Source organism: Perca fluviatilis, chromosome 5 (genome assembly GCF_010015445.1).
Source record: "Perca fluviatilis chromosome 5, GENO_Pfluv_1.0, whole genome shotgun sequence".
NCBI classification, from domain to species: Eukaryota; Metazoa; Chordata; class Actinopteri; order Perciformes; family Percidae; genus Perca; species Perca fluviatilis.
The window spans coordinates 22,800,979-22,823,928 of record NC_053116.1 but is presented as its reverse complement, the minus strand read 5'-3'; the positions used below and the strand labels follow the sequence as shown (position 1 = coordinate 22,823,928).

General features: G+C 41.1%; 2 protein-coding genes across 5 annotated transcripts; both read right to left on the bottom strand.

The window, feature by feature from the left end:
- Positions 1-285: 285 nt before the first annotated feature.
- Positions 286-12,059, bottom strand: LOC120559125 (zinc finger protein 335-like). 4 transcript variants are annotated; one of them, XM_039800602.1, is made up of 28 exons: positions 11,913-12,059; positions 9,983-10,173; positions 9,556-9,832; positions 9,358-9,435; positions 7,949-9,064; positions 7,652-7,816; positions 7,355-7,519; positions 7,007-7,262; positions 6,735-6,912; positions 6,531-6,643; positions 6,405-6,423; positions 6,125-6,241; positions 5,567-5,643; positions 5,202-5,362; positions 4,876-5,099; positions 4,623-4,722; positions 4,437-4,525; positions 4,077-4,330; positions 3,771-3,885; positions 3,479-3,679; positions 2,963-3,105; positions 2,708-2,847; positions 2,464-2,561; positions 2,251-2,337; positions 1,984-2,067; positions 1,827-1,886; positions 1,588-1,693; positions 286-1,016 (listed from the first exon to the last, which is right to left on the bottom strand). In XM_039800602.1, exons 2-28 carry the CDS (start codon positions 10,169-10,171, stop codon positions 895-897), a joined length of 4,734 nt encoding a protein of 1,577 aa, XP_039656536.1. In that variant the 5' UTR covers positions 10,172-10,173; positions 11,913-12,059; the 3' UTR covers positions 286-894. The 4 variants fall into 4 exon arrangements, with proteins under 4 accessions (XP_039656536.1, XP_039656535.1, XP_039656534.1 ...); XM_039800601.1 differs by lacking the exon at positions 11,913-12,059 and adding an exon at positions 11,658-11,756; XM_039800600.1 differs by lacking the exon at positions 11,913-12,059 and adding an exon at positions 10,456-11,751.
- A 398-nt stretch (positions 12,060-12,457) lies between these two features.
- Positions 12,458-17,006, bottom strand: mmp9 (matrix metallopeptidase 9). The gene is made up of 13 exons (XM_039800599.1): positions 16,676-17,006; positions 16,138-16,376; positions 15,816-15,964; positions 15,571-15,699; positions 15,281-15,454; positions 14,980-15,153; positions 14,711-14,884; positions 14,455-14,610; positions 14,143-14,350; positions 13,902-14,041; positions 13,658-13,808; positions 13,298-13,401; positions 12,458-13,175 (listed from the first exon to the last, which is right to left on the bottom strand). The coding sequence occupies exons 1-13, from the start codon at positions 16,811-16,813 to the stop codon at positions 13,048-13,050; spliced, it is 2,064 nt and encodes a 687-aa protein (XP_039656533.1). The 5' UTR covers positions 16,814-17,006; the 3' UTR covers positions 12,458-13,047.
- Between the last annotated feature and the right edge of the window lie 5,944 nt (positions 17,007-22,950).

Sequence of the window (22,950 nt, the reverse complement as noted above, 5' to 3'; positions counted from 1 at the left end):
CTTCTTTGGAAACTGTTGGACGAACCATCTGTCACCTTTGTTGACAGGCATGTGTGACTGTTAAACGAACAGTCACACACGCCTAAACCACGCCCGTAGCTGCCAGTAACTCCTCAATGGGACACCGATTGGTTAGCTGGTAGTTCAGATGCAAACACATAACTTAAAGCCTGACAATTTGGATTTTCGTGTGATAGAAAGCAGCTGCTGTGCAAAGTAAGATATACTGTAGGTACCTTTAAGAACAAAATCCATCAGAGTAAAATCTGGACATTTATGAACACATTACCGAGTATACACAAAGTGATTTATTTGGTGTCAGCTTTCAGCTTATTAAACACTTCATATTCACCAAATCAAGATGTATCCTCCATCAGGGAACAGAAGACAAATGCAAAAGGTATGTACATATTAATATTAAGTAAACACAATGCTGTGGCATTCTAACAATCAACATTATTATTACAGATAAAAAATAAACACTCCCTTTTCATTTCACTCCATTCAAAAACTAAAATGTTCATATGGATGTTCTGTATATTTTCTAAAACATGATATAAGCCATTTACTTGTCTTTGATAACCTTACAAATTGGAAGAAGTTGAGGCATGTAAACAGAAATACATTTTTACAATTACATAACAGACCAACCTTGCTAAATTAACTCTTAAATGCACAGCCCCTATGATTAAGTTAGAAGCAATGGGTGCAATATTTTTAATTTACAAAGAGTTGTTGATCCTATTAAACAGTGCAACTGCCCCCGCGTAGATGATAGCGTGGAGGAGATAATATTTTAGTTCACAGCCAGCTGGATGCATAAATAAATTGAGGTCACTGTACTTGTCAGCTCATAGTGGTTTGTGGTGGGTTGTATCCGGTTTAAAAAGCTGTCTATTCGTCTGTAAAGGTAATGACATCATAGTGGATGCCTTGCTGCTGCAGCTGCTCCAGCTGTTCAGGTGTAGCTTCAGTGTAGACTGTCTGGGTCTGCGCCATGGCTGCGTCAGCTACAGCTACAAGAACAAAGATTGTCCGCTTAGTTTGATTTGTTTTCAGGGGACTGTAGTTCGTTCATCATAATAGTTATTATCAAGCTCAAATTATTCGTAATGGACGATGCATGTTCACCATTTTTTAAGCATCTAGACCTTAGTCGTTGTGGCCTCCTTGATGGTGTGTTCAAGAGAGCACAGACAACAGTGTTTTTTCTTCTTATTCCAAGAAAAAGCCAAACTCACATTAAAATAGCAAATTAATGAAATGCGATTTGGCGTCTGACTTAAATGTGCATCAAAGACAATGAGTATTTTCAAAATGGTGATTCCAACTACATTAGCATTGTTTTGTCAAACAATGATGTTTGACAAAAAACTAAATTATCAGTTCAGTTGAAATGAAGAATAAAATCTCCACAAGCTTATTTTTATCTGATACATTTTATATTAAAGTGAGAGGAAGTGAACAACTGAAAGGTCATTTAAGGTCCTTCTTTAATGAATTTGGTAAATATAAACAATCTAACAGTGCAGTGGAGGACTGAATATAAAACAATTAAAGTGCAATGTGTTCCCTAAGAGAACCAACCTGTGACAGCAGAGTGGGCAGCAGCCTCCAGATCTTCAGGATTCACCATCTGCTGCTCTGAGCTCACAGGTAGATACTGAATCTGACCGTCATGCCCAACAGCAATCTGAACACGTAAACAACATGGAGGAATGAGCTTTTGTCAAAACAAAAACCTCTCACTGCAGAGCATTAAAGGTTATCTGCCTCACTTTGTCAAGCTCAATCTCAAACTACAGAGTGATCAACATGTGCCTCACCTGTTGCTCCTGCAGAAAGGTCCCATCATGCTCGTACTGGAGGATCTGTCCATCTGACATCTGAGGAACAGAAGAGCAGTTAGAACCAGACATTATCACCTTAAACACCGCATAAATCCATCAGTTATGGTGACTTCTTATGAGGGTATACGCTGACCTGTATGTGGTTGCCATCAGCTACTACTACATACTCCTGGGGGATCAAGTGCTGCACTCCATCCTGCGAGATGATATACTGAACCTGAAACAAATGAGTTGAGATGAAAGCTATAGAATATCACAAGGGCTGTGTTATTAATTATATATATATATATATATATATATATATATATATATATATATATATATATATATATATATATATATATATATATATATATATATATGATATTCCATTATTGTCATGGTAGATTCTGGCCATTACCTCAGTCACCTGGTTCTCTCCTGTCATCAGGTGCTGAACTGTCTGTCCATCTATGGTGGTTATCTGCTGGATGTATGTGCCCTCCTCCTGATGTACATGTTAATGCACTTGGTTATAAAACACAGAGTGGCTATACACTGTATGCAACAATAATTTATTCAAGAAAAGTAGGTTAAGTTACAAGTATGTCCAGTTTAGAGAGAACGCTGGTACCTGGTCTGATAGAGCCTGTTCTTGAGCTACAATGATGTGCTCCTGTCCCAGGGCCTGCAACCGCTCTGGAGTGATCACTGTCTGATGTGCCTGCAGGGCTGTTAGACACACAGACACACAGAGACACACACAAAGTTTGATTGATTTTTGTGATTTTGTTTTGCATCAGTTTATAACCTATAAACCAGTTTGAACCCTACTACCTGGTATAATTTATTAATTTTCATTTGTTTCTGTTTCTTACACTGTAGTGTGGCCAGGGCCTCCTCATCACTGTTCACTATGATGGTTTGCTGAGATGTGGCAGTACGGCTCTTGCGAGCGGAATGATCCTGATTGTGGAGACGCTCCATATGAAACTTCAGATGGCCATTACGGTTAAACCTGAGATATTGGGAAAAAACCCATCAACATTGGTAGCTGGTCAAATGCATACAGATATGTTGCATAGAAGTTCCTAATATTATTTTGTGACAATTTCAGTTAGTTCCACTCCCACCTTTGTCCACAAAGTTTGCAAGAGAACGGTTTCTCATTGGTGTGTGTCATCATGTGTCGGCGCAGGTCTTTTTTGTTCTTGGAGGCAAAGCTACAGTTTGGACACTTGTGAGGGCGTAGGTAGGAATGCTGCTCCATGTGAGTCTAAAATAAATAGGAGATCAATAACATTCAGAAAGAGGTCAGAATAGGTGTTGTAAGACATAAATGCTTTTAAAATTACAGAAATGCCTTAAGATACATGTACATAAACATTTTTTTTTAACACATTATATATAAGGGTGGAAATGCTGCTGTGCTGTCTTTCATCCTGTTAAAACTTTATTGGATGAGTTGTTGAATATTCATAAGTGTCATTACTGACCACTGTGGAAATCTTGGCTCAATTTATGGAAGCCCATGACTTTAGATGGTGATTATTGTCAGTGCCTTTTCAATGAAAACAAATGTGTTTTTGATAAGGTTAAAAAAAAGAAAGAAAGTTGAGTACAAAGTTGCACAATTTAGAGCGACTCACCTTGACCTCGAGCCAGGAGGTGGATGTGAAATCACAATCCGGACACTTAAAGGTGTTGGGGTCCAGGTGCGCCCTCTTGTGGTTCTCCATGTCAGAGCGTCCGTGAAAAGACTCCATGCATATTCGGCAGGAAAACCTCTTGGTGCTCAGGCCACCGGGAGAGCTCGCAGCAGAGGGAGAGGCTGGAGCTTCGCTGCTCAGCTGACAGGAAACAAACCACACAGTCAGAGAGGAGGGATACGCAGTGTAGACAGGTCTTTACATGCCAAAACAACCGATTTCTCGCAGTTACCTCCACCTGTTGCAGAACACCATCAGCCAGTGCTGAAGTAAGGTAGTACTTGTCACTTTTCAGGCTCTCTGACCCGGAGACTTCTACAGCCTGAGAAGGACTGCTCTCATCGTTACTGCAAAGACCACATTATGGATTGTTGAGAGATCATAAAGGTGATCAATAAGTCCTACATTCAATCTCATAATAATAATAATAATAATAATAATAATAATAATAATAACAACAACAACTCGTCATGTCACTGTGTTTTCCAGTCTAACAAGATCTGTTCCACTTAATCAGAGAAAATGTGTGTTATGTTACCTGTATCCAGAGCTGTGGATCTCTTCAGCCGCCTGTTCGACCACATTGAAGTCCCCCCCACCCTCATAGGCTTCGATGGCAATCTGGGTGAGCTCTCCCGTTTCAGAAGTGGCTGCCTCGAAGGCCTCTTGTAGCACCGTCTCACCGTTCTCAGACACGTGGAAGGTCACGACCTTTTGTGCCTGGCCTGGTGCTGTGGTCACCGTACTCCACGTGCCCTTTTCCAAAGCTTTGCCTTCTGACAGCACCGCCACCTGAGGAGCACAATCAGTCCATTTTTATACTATTTTCAAAATGCAAGCATTCCACATACCGCCCGCTAATGTAAAGGGACGTTTTTTGATGAGCCAGAGCACCAACCTGTAAGGCATTTCCAACCAATTCCCGGGCATTGCTCATATTCAGCAGCAGGTCAAGGGCATTCTGGGCGGACTGATCACTGGATTCAGCTGAGGAGCGCATGGTGAAAAAGTCAGCATTTGTCCTTAGGGTGACACACATCGCCAGAAATGCTATAAATGTCTCCTGAATGACAAGAGGACTGACCTTGTTCATAGATGATGGTGGTGTTTCCCAATGCGTCCTGGGACACAGAGGCATTTTCCATTCTCTGCATGGCTTGTAGTGTCGCCGAATCCACTGCAACCTAATGAACGGGGGTGAAATAAAGTTATTATCTCCCAATTATCCCAATTTTAATAAAAGTCATTATCTCCAAATACAACAAAATGTAACACATACTAAAATGAAATCCGAATTGGGTCTGAAATAAATAACAGAAAACCTCAAACAGACTTACAACAGTGTTCTGCAAATCCTGTGTGTCGTCATGTTGTTGTTGTTTGAGCTCCTCTATCTGCTGCAGGGTGAAGAAGGGTCTGCGTCGCTTCCTGACAGGCTCCTCAGGGTGAGCCACAGACCACTCGTCAAACGTTTCCGGGTGGCGACACTGCACATGTAGGCGCAAGTTCTTCCTGTGCTTGGTTGTGAAATGACACATTTCACAGGAGAAAGGCTTCTCCCCTGTAGAGAACATTGTTAATTGTGAAGGTGTTGTACAGTATTACATACAATGAGACATGCTTTAGTTTAAATAAATGATAAATGCCTTTCTGCCACACTGACCTGTGTGTTTGATGGCCAAATGGGAGACCAGAAACTCCTCTTTAGAAGTAGAGTATTTACAGTAGTCACACTTGAAGGGCCGATCGTTGGTGTGGGACAACTGATGGTTGAGCAGCTGCTTCTTGTTGTCACAAGTGTAATCGCAAAATTCACACTTGAACCTGGCACATGCATATCCACAAGTTATTCATTGTGATGATATCATCATTACCAACATCAGACAACAAATAACGGATATTGGTTCATTAAGGCATATTCTAGCCCACATTGCTGATCAGACAATTCTGTTTCATCCATGTTTTTGAAATACAGAATGATACATGATAAAAAATAAAAGAGATGGAATGAAAGTGGTCACTACTGACTTGCTGTCTCCAAGACTCTGGATGTGGGTCAGTAGGTGCATTTTGAATGTGTAACGTTTCTTGAAGGATTTTCCACACTGCAAAGACAGAAAGGCATCTTCAACAAGCGTTTTGAAGAACTTTGGAGTAGATAAAAAAAAAGTCCATAGAATTATGAGTGCACTCACTTTCCTGTAAGGATTGTCACAGTTATGCACAGCAAAAGGTAAATCATGCATTCAAAGAAGGAAGGGAGATAAAACAAGCATCTTACGGGAGTAAGATGCCCCAAAATCATTAGAACTATTGACCTTTTCAAGAATATCTTTTATGGGAAATCCTGAATTGGTTACTGGTGTCGAAGCACTCTGTACACTAGACTTAAGTGTAAAAATCTACAATATACTGTAAGCTTAACAGAGAATGTCTGGAAAATCATTACATTGTTTGTCAGGGAGGAACAGGTGATAACATCTCCCCTGTAGTTGCAGTGAAATGTCTCTTTTAATTGTTGGTAACCAAATAATATATTTTTGTCCTATAAATGTTCTTAAAATGGTAAAATATTTATTATCTGACCTTATCACACATGTGTGGCTTCTCTGAGCTGTGGGTCTTCATGTGCTGGGTCAGTCTCTTTTGCATGGGGTAAACCCTGTGACACACAGGGCAGAGGAACTCTGACACCTTTGGTACCTGCAAGCCACAAAATTGACATAAGTGGCACAAAAGCATTAACCAGCCAAAACAGAAAGTAATCTGCTACAACATTAAGAATGCATATTATTAATATTATAGCATGAGTATGCTAATTAGCATTTAACAATCATTCAAATATGGGAGACTTGAACTGTCTTACCAACTCCGTTTTTCTTCTTCTGTAGGGTGGGGGGAAAAAATAGTAACAATATTTTAAAACCTGCAAAACGTTCTGTAATAGGAATAATTGATTGTGTATGTGCTGCATGTTGTCGGAGTTACTTACTTCTCTTTGTTGTGGACTGCTGAGTGGCGAATGACATCTTTCTTGTAGACACTTGTGTAATCACACTTCTCACACTTGAACGGCTTGGTGCCCTCATGATTGAACATGTGTTCCTGCAAAACAGCCCACAAGACCTTTAGGACACCATGCAAACATGCATGTAAACACAGGTTAACATGGATGTTTTGACCTGTTTTATCTGACCTTAAGTGAAGACCAGCGCTTACAGCGGTAGTTGCACTGGAGGCACTTGAAGAGCTCTGGGTCATTGCCTTCATGAGAGTCCACATGGAAGCGCAAATCTTCTTGAGTGAGAAAGCGTGAGCCACAGATCCAGCAGTTGTGAGGTCTCAGGAGCGGTTTGAGGGATTTATAGTACCGACTGGAAGACAATGAAGAGAAAGATGCGATTAGCTTGTTGTAATATTAGGAAATACTATGTGTAACACAACTTCATTTCAGAAAGTGATACTTACTTTCGATTTATATACTTCCTATACTTCTTCCGAAGAAAACGCTTGGAGGGTCGGCCGCGTTTCCTCTGGAAGAACTCCTCTGGCTGTGTGTTGGATGAAGGGTCTTTGTTCTCAGAGTCTGATTGGCTAATTGCTGCCTCAGCTGTGTCTCCATCGGTCACCATAGCAGGACCATTGTTTAGCCCAGAAGAGCTGGCCTCTTCAGGTGCACTAGCATCTGCACTAACCCTGGGCTTCTTAGCAATAATCTCTGCTTCTGTAAAAAAACAATGCAATAGAAGTATGTGTAGGCTCCTATTTGCAGCGATAGGCGGTTTTAGCTTTACTCTGTCAAAACTGAAAACCAACCTTTGCTGTTGTAGCCTTCTTCTAAAAGGCTGTACTTTCTCGGACGACCAACCTTACGTCGAGGACGCCCTTGAGAGGAGGAAGAGATAGGAGGAGTGCGCTTCTTCATAATGGCAGGTGGTCTTCCTTTGAGGTCCTCATCTGCAGGGTTGTAGTCACTATCCTCTAGGAATAAACACAGGAACAGGGAGAGGAATGCATTATTCTTATCTCTTTGACAAATACACAAAATCAGAAAACTATGAATGTTTGGTTGCTTGGGGGGGGGGGGGTTTAATGAAAATCTTCCTCACTAACCTTCAGCATCATCAATAGCACCAGCATCAACAATATCATCCTCCTCTTCTTCTGCTTGTTGGGGCTGAGCAGCCTTCGCCTTTGCTTCCTCCCTCTCTGCCTGACGACGGGCAAACGTCTCACTTTTAGGAGGCCGTCCACGTTTACGCTTCTTTGACATGTCCCCTGTAAACCGGACATTATACCACAAAAAAAATGGTATTAAAATTTAAACAAACAATCTGAGAACAAAAAAAATCTAAACTTACAGTGAAAATTATATGTCTTTGTGATACTTAATCAACCAAACATCCTTACCTGCAGGTTTGAAGTGTTTGTCTCTCATGTGGTTAATGAGTGTGTCTTTGGAGGCACTCTTGTATGGACACATCTTACACTTGAACTGCTGTACGATCACTACTTCCATCATCTCCTCCAACTCCGCCAGGTTTGGTGGTCTGTGTCCGGAGCCTTCTGCCACTGTTGATGTCTCCATCTCCCTGACCAGCCCAGCTTCATCCTGGGGCTCCTCCTGGCTGGGTGAGCACTGTTGGGCCAGCTCAGGCTCTGGATTGGAGGTGTATGTCCCACTGCTGCTGATGTAGGGCCCAGACTGGCTCTCGCTGCATTCCAATGCCTCAGGAAGCCCATCTAAACCCGCCGTGTCTGCCAGAGGGTGGTCTGATGAGGAGCTGTCATCGGCATAGAGAGAGGCCTCAGGGCCATTGCTGCTTTCCATGTAACAGGAGTGCTGGGGCTGCTGTTGGGAGTGCTGCGGCTGGTCTGGATCCTGGTTCCGCTCATCATCTTCATCATCGTCATCCCTCGCTTGATACTGAGAACAACCTGGTTGCTCAGAGTCTGCAGCTGCAACACACTGCCCCCCATACTCGGCCCCATACTGCCGACTTGTCTGAGTCCGATGGTCTGCACTACTATCAATGTAACTGCGGGAATGATGCGGTTGCTCTTCATCGTCCACCGCACACTCCAGATACCCAGCGCTGCACTCCACCACATAGTGACCTCGGCTGCGAGGGTTTGAATCAGCCCCACTGCATTCCACATATCCAGGCAGGTCCTGATCACTATTATGCCCGCTGTAGTCAGGAAAACCTGACTGGGAGCGTGTCTGATCGGGTTCCTCGCCTGAACATTCCACATAGGAAGATGAAGATTCCCCTGTCTGGTCTGGACCATCTACACTGCAGTCCATATACTGGGAAGGGTGTGAGTGCTGGGGCTGGTCAGGCTGACTGCTGCTGTCTTCTGGGTAACCTGAGTGACCAGGCCGATCGTCGGGCTGGTCAGGATCAAGGTGGCCCTGCAGGTCTCCCTGGTCCAGACAGGTGGACGTGGGCCCTTCTGCAAGAGCTTCTATGGCTATACGATCAGAAAGGGCCGAAGATGACATTTGGGCTACCATGGGAGCTCCTATAGCATACAAAAGGATTCCCATAATGTGCGTCATCAACTAAAGTGGATTTTAATTTACTTAATAAAAACTAGTAAGAGAACTAGAATAAAGTTGGTTCATTACACGTTGACATGGAAAGGCTAAATCATGTATCTGCTCTATAAATAAATGCTGTCTGAGTAACATCCCACCAGAGTATTCAGTAAATTGTTTTCTTATGTAAATATGGTGATCATTTTCTCATAAACTTTAAAAAGGTTTGGAAATGGGCTGATAATTAATAAGTTAACAGTAACAATAGCACACTTACCGTCATCTGGTCCTTGTAATATAAGATACTGGGTTGTTTCTGCACCTCCATCTTCTGCACTGGTCACAGCTATGCAACCTAACAGAAGAACAGTAGACAGATTCAGATATCTGCTACTTTAAGGTAAACTAATCCAACTGTCACCTCAAAGCTGCTCAGCCTATGATATAACGGAAAGTGGAGTGTCAGTTAAAATACCATTCATAATGTCAGGGCCGATGGTGGACTCTATGATCTTGTCAATGGCAGACCCGAGGTCTGACGAGGTAGAAGCAGTTGAGTCAGAAACCATCATGGCTCCTTCAAATGCTGCGCTGGAGTGGACCCGCACTTGGGCTGACTCAGACACCAGCACTGACTGAGTCACTGTGGAGACGCTGGACACACTAGTGGACTGGGCCACTGAGGAGGAGTCTGGGAGGTGGACTGATGAAACTCTGACGTCTGTACTGGAGCTGGTTTCTGGGATGAACACCTTGGCAGGGAGGAGGAAAAAAAAACATGATTGTGATATCTAGAAACATTTATGACACAAGCCTAATTGCTATATCTGGTTTTGTTGCATTTTGTATATGGCTGTTTTCTACCACACAAAATAAAAAAAAAATGTAATCAAAAAGCTTACCACAAGTCCCTCTGAGCTCTGTCCCACATGGCAGTCAGACTCTGGGGCCTGTGCATGAGAAGCAGTATCAGTGCTGTCTGCAGACATGGCCTCTGATGACTCCATACCCATGCCACTTTCAGACGGTTCCTCCATCCCTGAGGGACCTGCATCACTGCTGCTTTCCACTTCATTTTCCTCTGAATCCATGACTATCCACAAGAAATAAACAAGCTCAATATCCTCAATATATAGTTATTGGTTACTTGACATAGAAAAGCTCTATTTGTCATTAGTTTTAGTGTTTGCACAACTTAAGATATTTTATACTTCCAGCTACTTTGTCACTAGATAAACAGTAATTATTATTACCTTTATTGTTACTATAATTGCCACTGTTCATCGTACCCCCAACCGGCACCGTTAGACACCCGCCCACCAAGATATAATTTGATACCATAGATAAAATTGAAATAATTAAAGTAGGACATTACTTTTAAAACAAATACTCAGAGCTTTGAGACCTGCAGACATCCTGGACAGAAAGACTGAACATTTGTCATCTTCTTAAACTATGAGGAAGTAAGGTTGTATAACGTTGGAAAAGGCAACTCAAGTAATCCATTTTTAATCAACAATAATATTCTCTTTCTTAAGTTATTGTATGTTGCTTAGCTGTCATTAACCCTTACAGATGAGCAAACAACTGGAAATTAACTGCAGTTTTTTGTGGGGGGTTTTCACTTTGAATTTTGTACACAGTTTACACTTAATGTGTCCTTATTAAGCCTTTTATATGGATTGTGATACCAATGATGTATTTGTAAGAATGTAAATTCACTGATGCCAAATAGAGTGCACATGGAAAAAAGGTTAAAATAGCTGAGCAATATTTCTACCCAGAGGTGGAAAATAACAAAAGTGCATAAAACAGATACACTTGAACAAAGTTTAGATGTACTAACTAACATTTTCTGAAACCTTATACTTCAACTCCACCAAATGGCTGTGAGGGAGTTATTTTGTGATACTATTATGTACAGTATTTCTGGACTTAATGCATGTGTTTTGCTCCTGAATATTTTAAAAATGGCCATATCCTATATTAATTTCATTAAAGGGTATTCAGTTCGTTACACTTATCACTTTGTGATAAGTGGCCATTTCCTACATTAATTTCATTGAAGGGTATTAAGTTCGTTACACTTATAAGTGTAACGTTACCGAACAGTGTTTATTTCGGAAAACTATGGACCGGCTCCTCCAGCAGTAACGTTAGCATTTACCTAAGCTAGCTAACGTTCATGCCTTTAACGACATGTCTGTCTACATTAGTTAGCTAGTAGCTATATGAAGAGTTTGTTTTCACTCAAGGACGTCAAGGTTGGTGTGAAATAAAGGTCTGTTCTGGGGGTGAACAGTGTACATTTTGACTGGTCGAGTGTGACTATACTTGTAAAATGACATCAGCCCTGAACCGCAGTAAAGTTATTTAAAAACTTGATGTCAACGGGAGCCAACGTTAGCTAACGATGAAACAAAACAGCTAACGCTAGCTTTTAGCTGGCTAACAAGCATTGTTGTCAGCTCCGTATCTTGTTTGATGGATCTGCAAAACAGATATAACTGTTTACCAATTACAGTTTGAGTGGTTGAATACGGTAACGCTATTTAAAGAACATGTCACTGATCTAACCAGACGTCATATCGGGTGTAACAACGTTCAACACAAAGTGTGTTAGCTGTTTTAAACGGGCCCAGCTGCCCTTCGTCCTGCCTGCTCCGCGTCGCCATTTCACACCAGACAGCCCCGTTTTACACTCAGGCATTCTGAGCGCTCTACTGGGGACCTCGAGGGCCTCAGCTGCGGCAGACCGCCCAAATGCTCTCCCTGAAGGAAATTAAAATATTTTCCTTCTCCGGCACTAGAATCTCCACGCTATTTTCTTACCGTGTATTTTCGAGTAGAAAGGTGTCCTCTAGTGTAGATGCGCTAAATAGAACAGATATTAGTAACCGATAATTGTTGCTTCATTCTAGTCGGGCGCCATGAGACTCTCCTTGCTTCCTGTCTGTGCAACCGGATCTTCTTTATTATTTTTGTTGAAAACTATCTTGTTGTTTAAGCAAACATTGACATATTTACAAATTCTACCAATTTGTGTTTACTGATAGATTGGTCGTTATATGTTTCAGATATTTGGTAAATTTGATGTTTATAATCGCTTGGTGGACTATTGTTTTTAGAGGAAGGCATATTACGGATGCGGAGTAATATGCATACACATAGGGCTGTTGTTTCAGGAGACTACAGCAGAAAGTAATAACATTACATTTCTGTAGTCGTGGTTTATACGTGTTTTTTCTGTTGTGCGAACGTGGATTCAAATGTCGAATAATATAGCGTGTGAGCATAGTGTTGTCAGATAATCCATATGCATGTCAGTTAATCAAGTGTTTTGGTGAACGATTGAGACAGCTGACAGTGGGATGTAGTTCTCACAGAATGTTTATTGCATTAACGTTAAAAGTACAAACTGTAATACAAAACACATCAGTCTTCCAGTGCAAGTAATTGGCTTTGAAGCCATTTTCAGAAATACACACATATAATTATACAAATCAAACAAGCTTAAGGATGCAAAAATAATATTAGATATTGCTATAAATACCAAAATAATCTAATACTGTAAAGTGTCTGAACCTGTCAGACGTTAAGAAGTTATGCAGCAAATCTGAAATCCAGATAGCTTTTGATAAAATTTTAGTTGTGGTTATGGGTCTTAAATGTTAGACCCCCATAACCAAGCAGTTCACAGACTGAGGGCAAGGCAGTGCCAAAGATCACGACTTGGTTTGCTTTCCTTTGTGCCTTTGAATTATTTTTAGGCCAATACTGTATGTTATAGAATTAGCCAACGTCAATGATGGCAAATTATTCACATCCCAAGAAAGCACACACATCATACAACAGACACTTTACACAAATACTGCTTCACATTCTCCCTTACACCTGCACAGGAGAGAGAAGTAGGTGCTACCACATTAAAGACAATTTTCCAGCTCATCCCAGTTTGTTCATCTCCTCAGTAGTAGTTAGGGCCTGTAGCATCTGTGCACTTGAGGAGGTCATATTTCACATAGCCAACACGATCCACCTGCCTGCGGGAGTTCATACGCCAGTAGAAGCTTTCCCGGCAGAAGTAGGTGTGACCTAAAGCAGAAATATTTCAATTTGAATCACTAGAATGCAAAATGAGAATTCTAATATGCCACAATCTACTGTAACATGCTAATTGTGTTTATTGAGCTCAGTAGATACATATTTGAAATTACCGTTGTACTGGAACACATCATGAGCATCACTGGGGACACCACCAAAGGCCACATCTGTGTATTTGGGGTACCCTTTGTCGATTTTCTGGGCCTTCACATCAAGCCTGTGTTGATCATAGCAGAGAATGTCATTAAAATGGCAAAAACAATCTGTTGTCTTAAATCACAAACTTTGGTTATCTTGTAAAACATAAAAATAATAATAAACTTATTTCAACAGTTGACTGGAACACCAAAGGGGAGGTGGAGTTTAACTGGCTTGGTCAAAACTAATAATTCTCAAAGAAGAGCAGATGGGGTTGAATTTGAGCTGAAAATCTTCCAGTGACAAACATGCTTCCCCATCCAATTTTAACTGACCTCCAGTAGTTTTCCCCACTGAAGAGCAGCACTTTGTCTTTCCCCCTCTGCAGTGCTCCCTCCACTTTCTGAACGCTGTCGGGGAGACCGAGCTTCTCAATGCTACGGGGTCCCAGAACACTCTGCCCTGTGTACACCCAGAATCGGGTCCCTATAGAAAGAAAATGATCATTAGAAAAAATGGTTTTGCAATTTTGGGCTTAAGTGTTAGAGGTCCCTTATACACAGGATAACGTTTTATTACCTGAGAAGAAGTACAATTTACTGTTCAGAATGTTCTCGAAGGCAGAGTCAATGACTGCTGGCAGAGCGGGCCACCTCTCAGAAACAGAAAACGGTCCCTTGACCTGTTCATCGTTTCCGTTGGACATCTTCCAGAAATGTCTGTTGATTAACACATGCAATTACCACATCACTACTGCCGTTTTCTTTTTATGATGCTGTTTTTACTTATTTTACAAAGAAGAAGAGACTAATTGGCTTACCCATCCTTGAAGAAATGTAGTTCTCCCTCAATCACAGTGATGGTGTCGAATTTGGTCAACTTGCAGGCATCTTTGGTCGGATCCACAGGTCGTGCGGTGGTAGTGGTGGTGGGTTCATCTGTAGCATCAGTCTTATCAGGGTCTGGATAAGGGGTAGCGGTTGGGGTGTTGGGCTGAGGGGGAGTGGGATCAGGGCCTGTTTTGCGTCCTAAAAAAAGAAAATTTTGTTGGTTGAGAGAAAGTGTTGAGGAGTTGGAAATTGTAACATTTTGATGTGATTTTGCACAATAACACAGTTTATCATGACCTTACCATAGAGATATTGAATGCCTTCAATGTCGTCTTCATGCAGGGAGAAGTCTTTCACATAGCTGTACATGGGGTACATGAGAGCGTCTCTTATGTTGGAGTGATCCAGGCCAAGGGCATGTCCAAACTCATGGGCTGCCACCAGGAAGAGACTGTAACCTGGAGCACATACAGTAAGGAATATTAATGATTGGCACGGGCAAATACATATAGCATTTTATCTACTCTACTTTCTCTTTCTTATATTCATGTAACTCACCCTGGTCGGGACAGAAGCCCCATTTCTTGTCGTCATCATAGGTGTCAGTGGTACTGCACCACAACTTGCCATCTCCTCGTCCCTCACTTGTGCAGGAGTCATACTCTTTACCCAGGAACACAAAGGGGAAGTGGCAGGGCTCTCCCTCAGAATTTCCACCAATTACAGCGGTGTCTGGCCAAACAACGACATACCGTATCAACAGTAAGAAAACAAGCCATTGTGGCAGTACTTCACAGCCCTTATGCATTGTGGTTCCTGTCACTCACCACGACTGGGACAGAATCCATATTTCTTGTCAGTATCAAAGTTGTTTGTGGTGGCACACCAGCGGTAACCGTCACTGCGACCCTCTGTGGTACAGCTGTCATACTCCTCCCCCAGAAAGACGAAGGGGAAGACACACTTTGCTCCGTCTGCGTTTCCTCCAAATGTGTACAGAACTGTCAGGATAAAAAATAGGGGGAAGGATGAGCGGGTGAAGCGAGTCAGCATGCCTTAAAGCAAATGCCCTCATGTGGCTGACCTCTGACCTATTATTTCCCTTGCAGAATAAATTGTCAATCTTACGTTCGCTTGGGCAAAAGCCAAATTTCTTGTCTCTGCCATAGTCAGCTGTGGTGGCACACCATGGCAGGTTGTCCGAACGACCCTCAGTAGTACAGCTGCTGTAGGATTTGCCCTCGAAAGTGAAGGGGAAGTGGCACATGGCACCATCAGCATTCCCATAGCGAGTCTTCACAGCTTAAGTGACAGAAATAAACCATACATTTAATGCAATGTATAAAGTGAACACCGGGTGGAGAAAACCTCATAAAATTGTTGGAGGTGGAGTAATATCTTTTGGTATGTCTGATTACCTGGTCCTGTTCCCAGGGTCCAGTACTCATCCTCGTCAAAGTGTGCGTCACCCTGCACACCCTCGCCAGGGGGATAAGCATGGGCCAGAAGACCATCCTTACCATCAAATGGGTATGGGTCTCCGTGATCTGAATTAAAAAATAATAATTGCACGTTAATCTTTGATTTTAGACATGTGTTTAGTACAAAATTACAATACAAATATGTCACATCAAAATGAAATGACCACCGCACAAACACATACTTTTTCTTCCAAATGAAATCATGATGTCAGCCGTCCCATCAAAGAGGCGGGTAAAAGTCAGAGGGGCCACATCACTCCACACCTTGAAGGCTCTGGCAAAGGCGTCATCAATCAGAGAGCTCTCCATATCTGGAGTATAGCTAAGGATCCTGTGGAGAAACGCAGAATGAAACTGCTTTCAGACTTATAATTGACAATGTCAGCCAAGATACTTGCGGATGTACCTCCATCAGAGATACTCTTCTATGTGGTGCCTTGCATTACAAAGCACAAGCATTATAATGTCTTCAAGTCTATGAACAAATGTATTCTCTCCACTTACCTGTAAGTAACATCTCGATGGTCCCATTTAAGGTCTCCATCAAATGTTTTGTAGTTGGCCACATCAGGAACCCCGCAGCGAGGCCGCTTCATGGCGTCCAGGGTGGACTTATCCAGCTCTCCAGTCTCCTCCAGCCCCATCTGCCTCTGCATCCTCTTCAAAGCCTTGGAGGTTGAAACAATAGACTGGAAGCCACTGCGATGCAGTGTGTCAATGTAGCCAAACTTCTTCAGATAACCCTGACAGGAGAACATGAGAAATCACATGATCTAATGAGTCCAGTTGGATGATTATATCAGAATGGGTCCTTATGAAGTAAACTTTGGTTTGGAAAACAAATTAAATTCTATTCTAGTGTTTTTGTGACACCTGTTCTCACTAATACACTGCTACTCGTGTAGCTTAAATTCAGCAGAAACAATTTTTAACATTATGACAGAGATATGTGTTCAGATAATTACTTCCCCGCACAGCTTGATTGCAAACTGTTTTGGCAATTTCAATCCATTAAAGACGAAATTAACCATCTGTTACTTACTTCTGCCAGCTCCATATCAGTCATGTTTTTGATGATGTCTCCTGGGAAGGTGACAAAGACAGACTTGAGGGGAAGGCTCCATCCATCCTGTATGCTTACACTCAAAAATAAACACACAGCTAAAGCATAGCACCTCATGATGAGATCTGCTGTAGGTTGCTTCAAAATGTAACAAAAAAGATATACACTAAGAGCCTTGGAGCGAGCAAGTGCTCCGTTAGACAAAAAGGATTTAAAAAGCTGTGCTGACGATCAGCAGTGTTTCTTCTTCAGTGTTGGCTTTCCTCTTTGTTTTGGTTGCTCTGCTTGTCTCTGCTTTGTGCCCTTGGTTGTGGACCTTGTTTTTATGCAATGTAAAGTCTTAGTCACTTCACCTCAACCCCGCCTACTACTAACCTCAACCCTCCCACCGAACATCTTGACAGACAGCATGTTGAATGGACATGGGGAATTTCCAAAATATCCACATTTAGCTTTACCTAACAGCTAGTGAGTGGTTAGCTAATTGTTAATTTTTTGTAGAAATTTCAAGCTGGAGGGGGTGAGCAATAGCAGTGGTGGATAAGACCAATTATGGTTGCATTTGTACTATGTTAATAAAGTAAAGCATGCTGCTTGAAAACGCACACAAATTATCAACCAAATAACAAATTACTTTGAAAGCTCTTAAAGTTGCTATTATCTTAAGAATTTACATCATCAAAAACCTTCAGGAAATAACCTAAAGAGAGCCTAAAGACAATGTTTAGATGCTCAGTATACATTGTCATTGTCATCCTTTTCATTCATGCAAAAAGCTCTTCTGGACATGTTGATGTATTTTTACCTGAGTACAACACACTCATCATGGGACCAAGCCAGACACTTCTGTTATTTAGATGCTCAAAGTAATGATATAAAAAAGAGTTTGTTCCACCTTTGTACATAAATAGACATTTGTTTCCTCTTTATCTATAGCTGGATACTGAATAAAATGTCAATCTATGTCAAGCCAAAATTAGATTCTTACAGAAAAGTTGTCTGTTGTTTTATTTTCTAAGATGGCAAACATTTAATTAAATGTTTTAGTTTTCTGCACTATGACAAATTATTAAGGTGATTAAGAAATCCCTGTGTTGTTAAATATGACTCTTTGCAGTATTACAGTATTGTTGTTGGCCAGATTTTGGGGAACTACCTGCTTCATCATCACTGCACACTGTTGCTGATGCAACATCTTCAGTGGCTTCATCCCCATGATGACTCAATTCATTAGCAATAGGTCTAATTTGGCAATGCGTAGTTGGCAATGAGTAGTTGGACCTAATGTTTATGTATTTTCCCGACAAAGCGGATCTTACTTCTCTAGTTCTCATGCACATCTCTATTACGTAACAGTTTGAGCCATGCGTCCAAAACAACAACACAGAAAACAACTTTTGATTCTAAAAAACAATTTCTGCTTTGGCTAATCTGTAATCTTGAGAGTACCTACTGTGCAGTAGTGTGTGTATGCTGGGTATATGTTGATATTTTGAGTTGTGTGAGTATCAAGGTGTTGGTGTGTGGGCAAGGATGTGTCTCAGCCAGCATATCGTGACTCACTTGCAATCCCACATGAATGGCCAAAACTGCAGATGAGGGTCTTTTTTAGTGAGCACACTGCTGACATCCTTTCGACCTGTGCAGTCATGTTTACTCAGTTGCTCCACTGAGTTTTCAGATGCAGAAAAATAAACAACTCTTTTTAACTGATGAGCCAAGTCAAAATACTCCATTTAAAATAGAGAGGGAAGTACCTGTAAAAGCCCATGTTGAATATTAGTTATATGTGGCTAAAAATTTTTTAGCTGCAATTGAGACTTTATTTATATGGAGAATTAAAAAGAAAAAATTGTGCATCCTTACAGATTCTCTAATGACTTGCCTTTTATGGTTAGAAAATTCTGTACCTATCAATGTCCTAATGAAGAGGCGTGTGAAATTTTGGACCTGCGGTTTGATGAAGTAGGTGTCCTTCCTCATTTTGAACTATGGTTTCCTGATGAGGTTGATGCTTCACACATTTTGACACACGCATCATTCATCCCACATTTTCAAAGTTTTGAAATGTCTAAAAAATGTTGTCATATCCTTTCCTCATTAAGTACTTCCTCTTTGTTCCAACTGTTATTTCTGTTGTTTGTTGTGATTTCCCCACAGAGAGCAGCAGCCATGATACTACTTTTTATAGTTAGATCAGCATGTCTACACGGGTGCTATAACGTTTAAATCTATCGTGTATGCTACCAGTCTTGATAACACACATTCTTCTCCAGATTTAAAAAATGACTGGTGGGTCAAAAAACATTTGTTTGTGAGGGGGATTCAACATTTGTAATTTCCTTTATTTTATTATGCTTGTTGCCCGTTTGCTGACCCTCACCTAATTTGCACATTATTCACAAACCCAACACATTGTTCCTGGAAAACAGTGATTCCACTTGAACGTCCTTTGTTTTCCGATATAGACATTTAATAACAGACATTTGGTTAACACACAAAATGCAGAATACCAGCTACAGTATAATTACATTACACACATTCATATTGTAGGCTAGCTACATATATTTTTGGCCACATGGATTATATTTCTATCTATATATTTTCTATCCAGCTTCAAATGCACAAGCCCTCTTTCATTGGATGCAGTTGTTAAGGTCATTCAGACACAATCATAAGGTTATTTCTGTTCATATGTGGCTCCTCAGTTGATCCCCAGGCCTCCTTTGAAAACATCTGCCACTGATTTTACATGGCGTCAAAGGCTTAATGAAAACGGCTCCATGCTTTTTAACAAATGCCACATTTCATTTGGTTTGGCACTTTGCTTGAAAAAAGACATCTGGCACAGAACTTACAAACTTACAACAGAAAAATACAATTTTTTTTGTGTGACATACTTCCCAAAATTGCCCTCAATCATAGAACAGCCTGTTGGCACACACCACCACAACCGTACGAGGTGTTCTGCGTCATCAGAGAGCTGGATAATATCATAGTAGAGCAGCAAGATCCTCACAGCTCACATGGGCGGGATCTTTATGATTAGGTACATTGCTCTGTTGTTGTATGGTTAATACAATAACATAACAATGTACTACCAAAAAGTCATAATTTGTGACCTCTCTATCTTTTTTTCTGGAGCTGCTGAAACAGTGAGGCAGAACAAGACATTTTTAAAGGCATTTTAAAGGGACAGTTCACCTCTAAATATTTATCAATCTAGATTGTTTTGGTGTGAGTTCCCCAGCACTGGAGATATCGGCCATAGAGATGTCTGTCTTCTTCAACAATATCTCTATCCAGAAATCATGAACTGGTTACTCAAGATAATACACAGGTTGTGAGCAGTTTCATGTAAGAACTACTTTCTTTATAACGAACTACACCCGCCAACCATATCAATGTGCAGAAACTGCTTACAACCTGTGAATTATCTTATTAACCAAGTCATGATTTTGGATAGAGACCTTGCTGTTGAGTGTTCAAATTTTTTTGGGCGCTTTGAGCAAAACAAGCCGAGTGCCATCTTGTTCCATTATATTTGAGAGAAGGCAGACATCTCTATGGCTTATGTCTCTAACACTGTGCAACTCACACCAAAACAATCTAGATTGATGAATTGCACTACAGGTAAGAGGAAAAATACGTGTTTTTGATTTTGGAGTGAACTTTCTCTTTAAGGTCAGTAATAGCTCAGGGTGAAAACTCTGAAAGCTCAGCATCTTTATGCCCTGATTCTTCAGCTGGGCTAGATTCTTAAGGGTTTCAGTGTTGTACAGCAAGTTTTGCAACTTTGTCCTTAATTGTGCCCTGTTTACTACCCTGCCTCGTTAAAGCAAACTGTTTATGTCTTATGGTATGTTTCTAGCAGGCAGTTATAAATGCAAAATTCACTTCCTGTCTGCCACAGTTGATGTGGTTTCTTGGCCAGCTTCCTCGTTCAACTGTGTTGTGTTTTATGACGACTGGTTTGTTGACTTTGCGGTGGGACACAGAGACTGTGCAACACACGGAGGTTTTGATGTGGAGGGATCGTTACCCCTTCACCACGTCCAGGTACTTTACCCAGCCCTGCGGAGTCTGCTGTGCCTTGCAGTTATTCTGGGAATAGCTTTGTTTTTATACCCCACTAAACTCCTACAACAGTTTATTTTGGCTTTCCAAGAAGTTTACCTCTGTGTTTCCTTTGTTTTATTTTCGGCCATTCTATGTTGTTCACTTCATTATTACAATAACAATGAACTAAAACAGCAATGAACAGCATGTCTAATGTATTGTCTTGGAATATTTGTAACCCTTTTTAATTTGCCAAGATACTATGCATGCTTGTGGGTGAAATTGGCACACAAAGATCCTCAGAGCGCAACAAACACAACTTATGACCCAGCCAAAACAAAAACTGATCAAAACAAACAATCACCAGGGCGGAAACCATGTTGTGCCCTCCAAGCCCTCAAGTATCACTCATAAAATAGCTTGTCTGTAATGATTCATAATAAGTCAGCATGATAATATAGACAGAAATAATTCCATATACAAACTTTAAACAGTTGTCATAAAGTTGTGTGCAGCCATATAAATGTAGACGCACAAGAGGCCACAGCTTTGACTCATGTCTCCCTGGAGGGTTACTTCTGCTTCTCCAACATCTAGACTATTAGTCACCTTTGGGAATATTTCTTGCTTACTGTGCGAACACTTGTTCATACAATATTTTAGTGTAACACTCTAATAATCTTTTGTAAAGATTAAGAGATAGAAACGATGGATTCCTATTCAGAGTCATACAAATATTACATACATACATACATATTTACAAGATGTTTGGATGTATTATAGTACTTTCAGATGCTACTGATAATAATGATCCTCAAAGTGATGTGTCATCCTTGTCACATCCAACCCAGGATAGACAATGCAAAATACTTAAATAGGTTAGGTTAAAGTAGGTCAGCCAAAGATTACTTAAATAAACTTAAATAATGGCTGTGTTGATCACCTTGTATCAGTCTTAAAACGTGATCTGGCTTACATTAGCAGACAACAACTTTTCTCAATCTTAATGTGAGGAAATGAAGTTCCACCTCGCTGCTAGGGATCAAAGCAAAGTGCAATGTCAAGTTGATCAAAGCTGGTAAAAATGCATGTCATATAAACCATTACTGCTTATCACTGTTTTCTTTCCCATTGCTCTGGCACCAAGCCTTTGGTGGCAACCGCAGACCAAAAATACACATTTCCTCTGTATCCACTCAGGTACTCTACAGGATTGGGACACTTTGGTACTGATGAGTGAAACAGGATATGACAGCAAGTCCTGGAAGCATTTGTACTGATGTTTTGCAATTACTTTGTATGGATACATACATGATTGTCACATTCTTGCTGTTTTATTGAGTAACTTGTGGCTTTATGAAAACCAAACATGTCTTCTTAGTTGTGTGCACATGGTTCACCTGCATGATAAATCATACCATGACAGAAGTTATTGAGGGATATATACACACATATATTTGGCATTTTCTGCCTCTATGGGATAGCGACAGTAGATAGATGACAGGAAATAAGAAGAGTGTGAGATGGGGAATGATGGGGACGTTGTGGTTCATGTTTGGCGCCTTAACCCCTTTTAGGCCACCAGGCCACCCCAGGGAGGTATAAGTTTAAGTGATACTGTAGACAATTTGTAATTATATAATATCACTAAAAAAACAGCAGGCAGGTTTGGCCGAGAGCCATGCATGAGGGTAGACTGCGTCTGTTGAGGCGTGGGCTGCTACTGCAGAGCAAGTCCAGGCAGGCGGAGTTGTGTTGAAATTATGGACAGCCATCTTTCACCACCACCGTTAAAAGCTAATTACTGCCAGTCATAAGCAGTGGCCTTTATAGGCGTTCCATCCTCTGCCATCCAAAGCACAGCCACAGGGAGTGACAGCATGGGCCACGATGGGAGCTCTGATTGCACCAAATATTATTATGGCTTGTTTAACTGCATATGGAGCAACGCCTCCACAATGTTTTAAAGAGTTGTTTTCAAAATCTGCCACAGCCAACAGATGGCCTGTAAACCAAACCAAAAGATTGCTTTGTTACAGATAGGCATTTTGTGTTATAGTAAAGAGTTGTGTATGCTGAAGTCCATTCAACAGGGTTTTAAAACCACCAGCTCAGAAAATGGTAAAATGGGATGGGAATTTCCCCTTCCTGATAAAGGACAAGCAGCTGATAGCAGGCGGGAAGTGAGTCAGGCT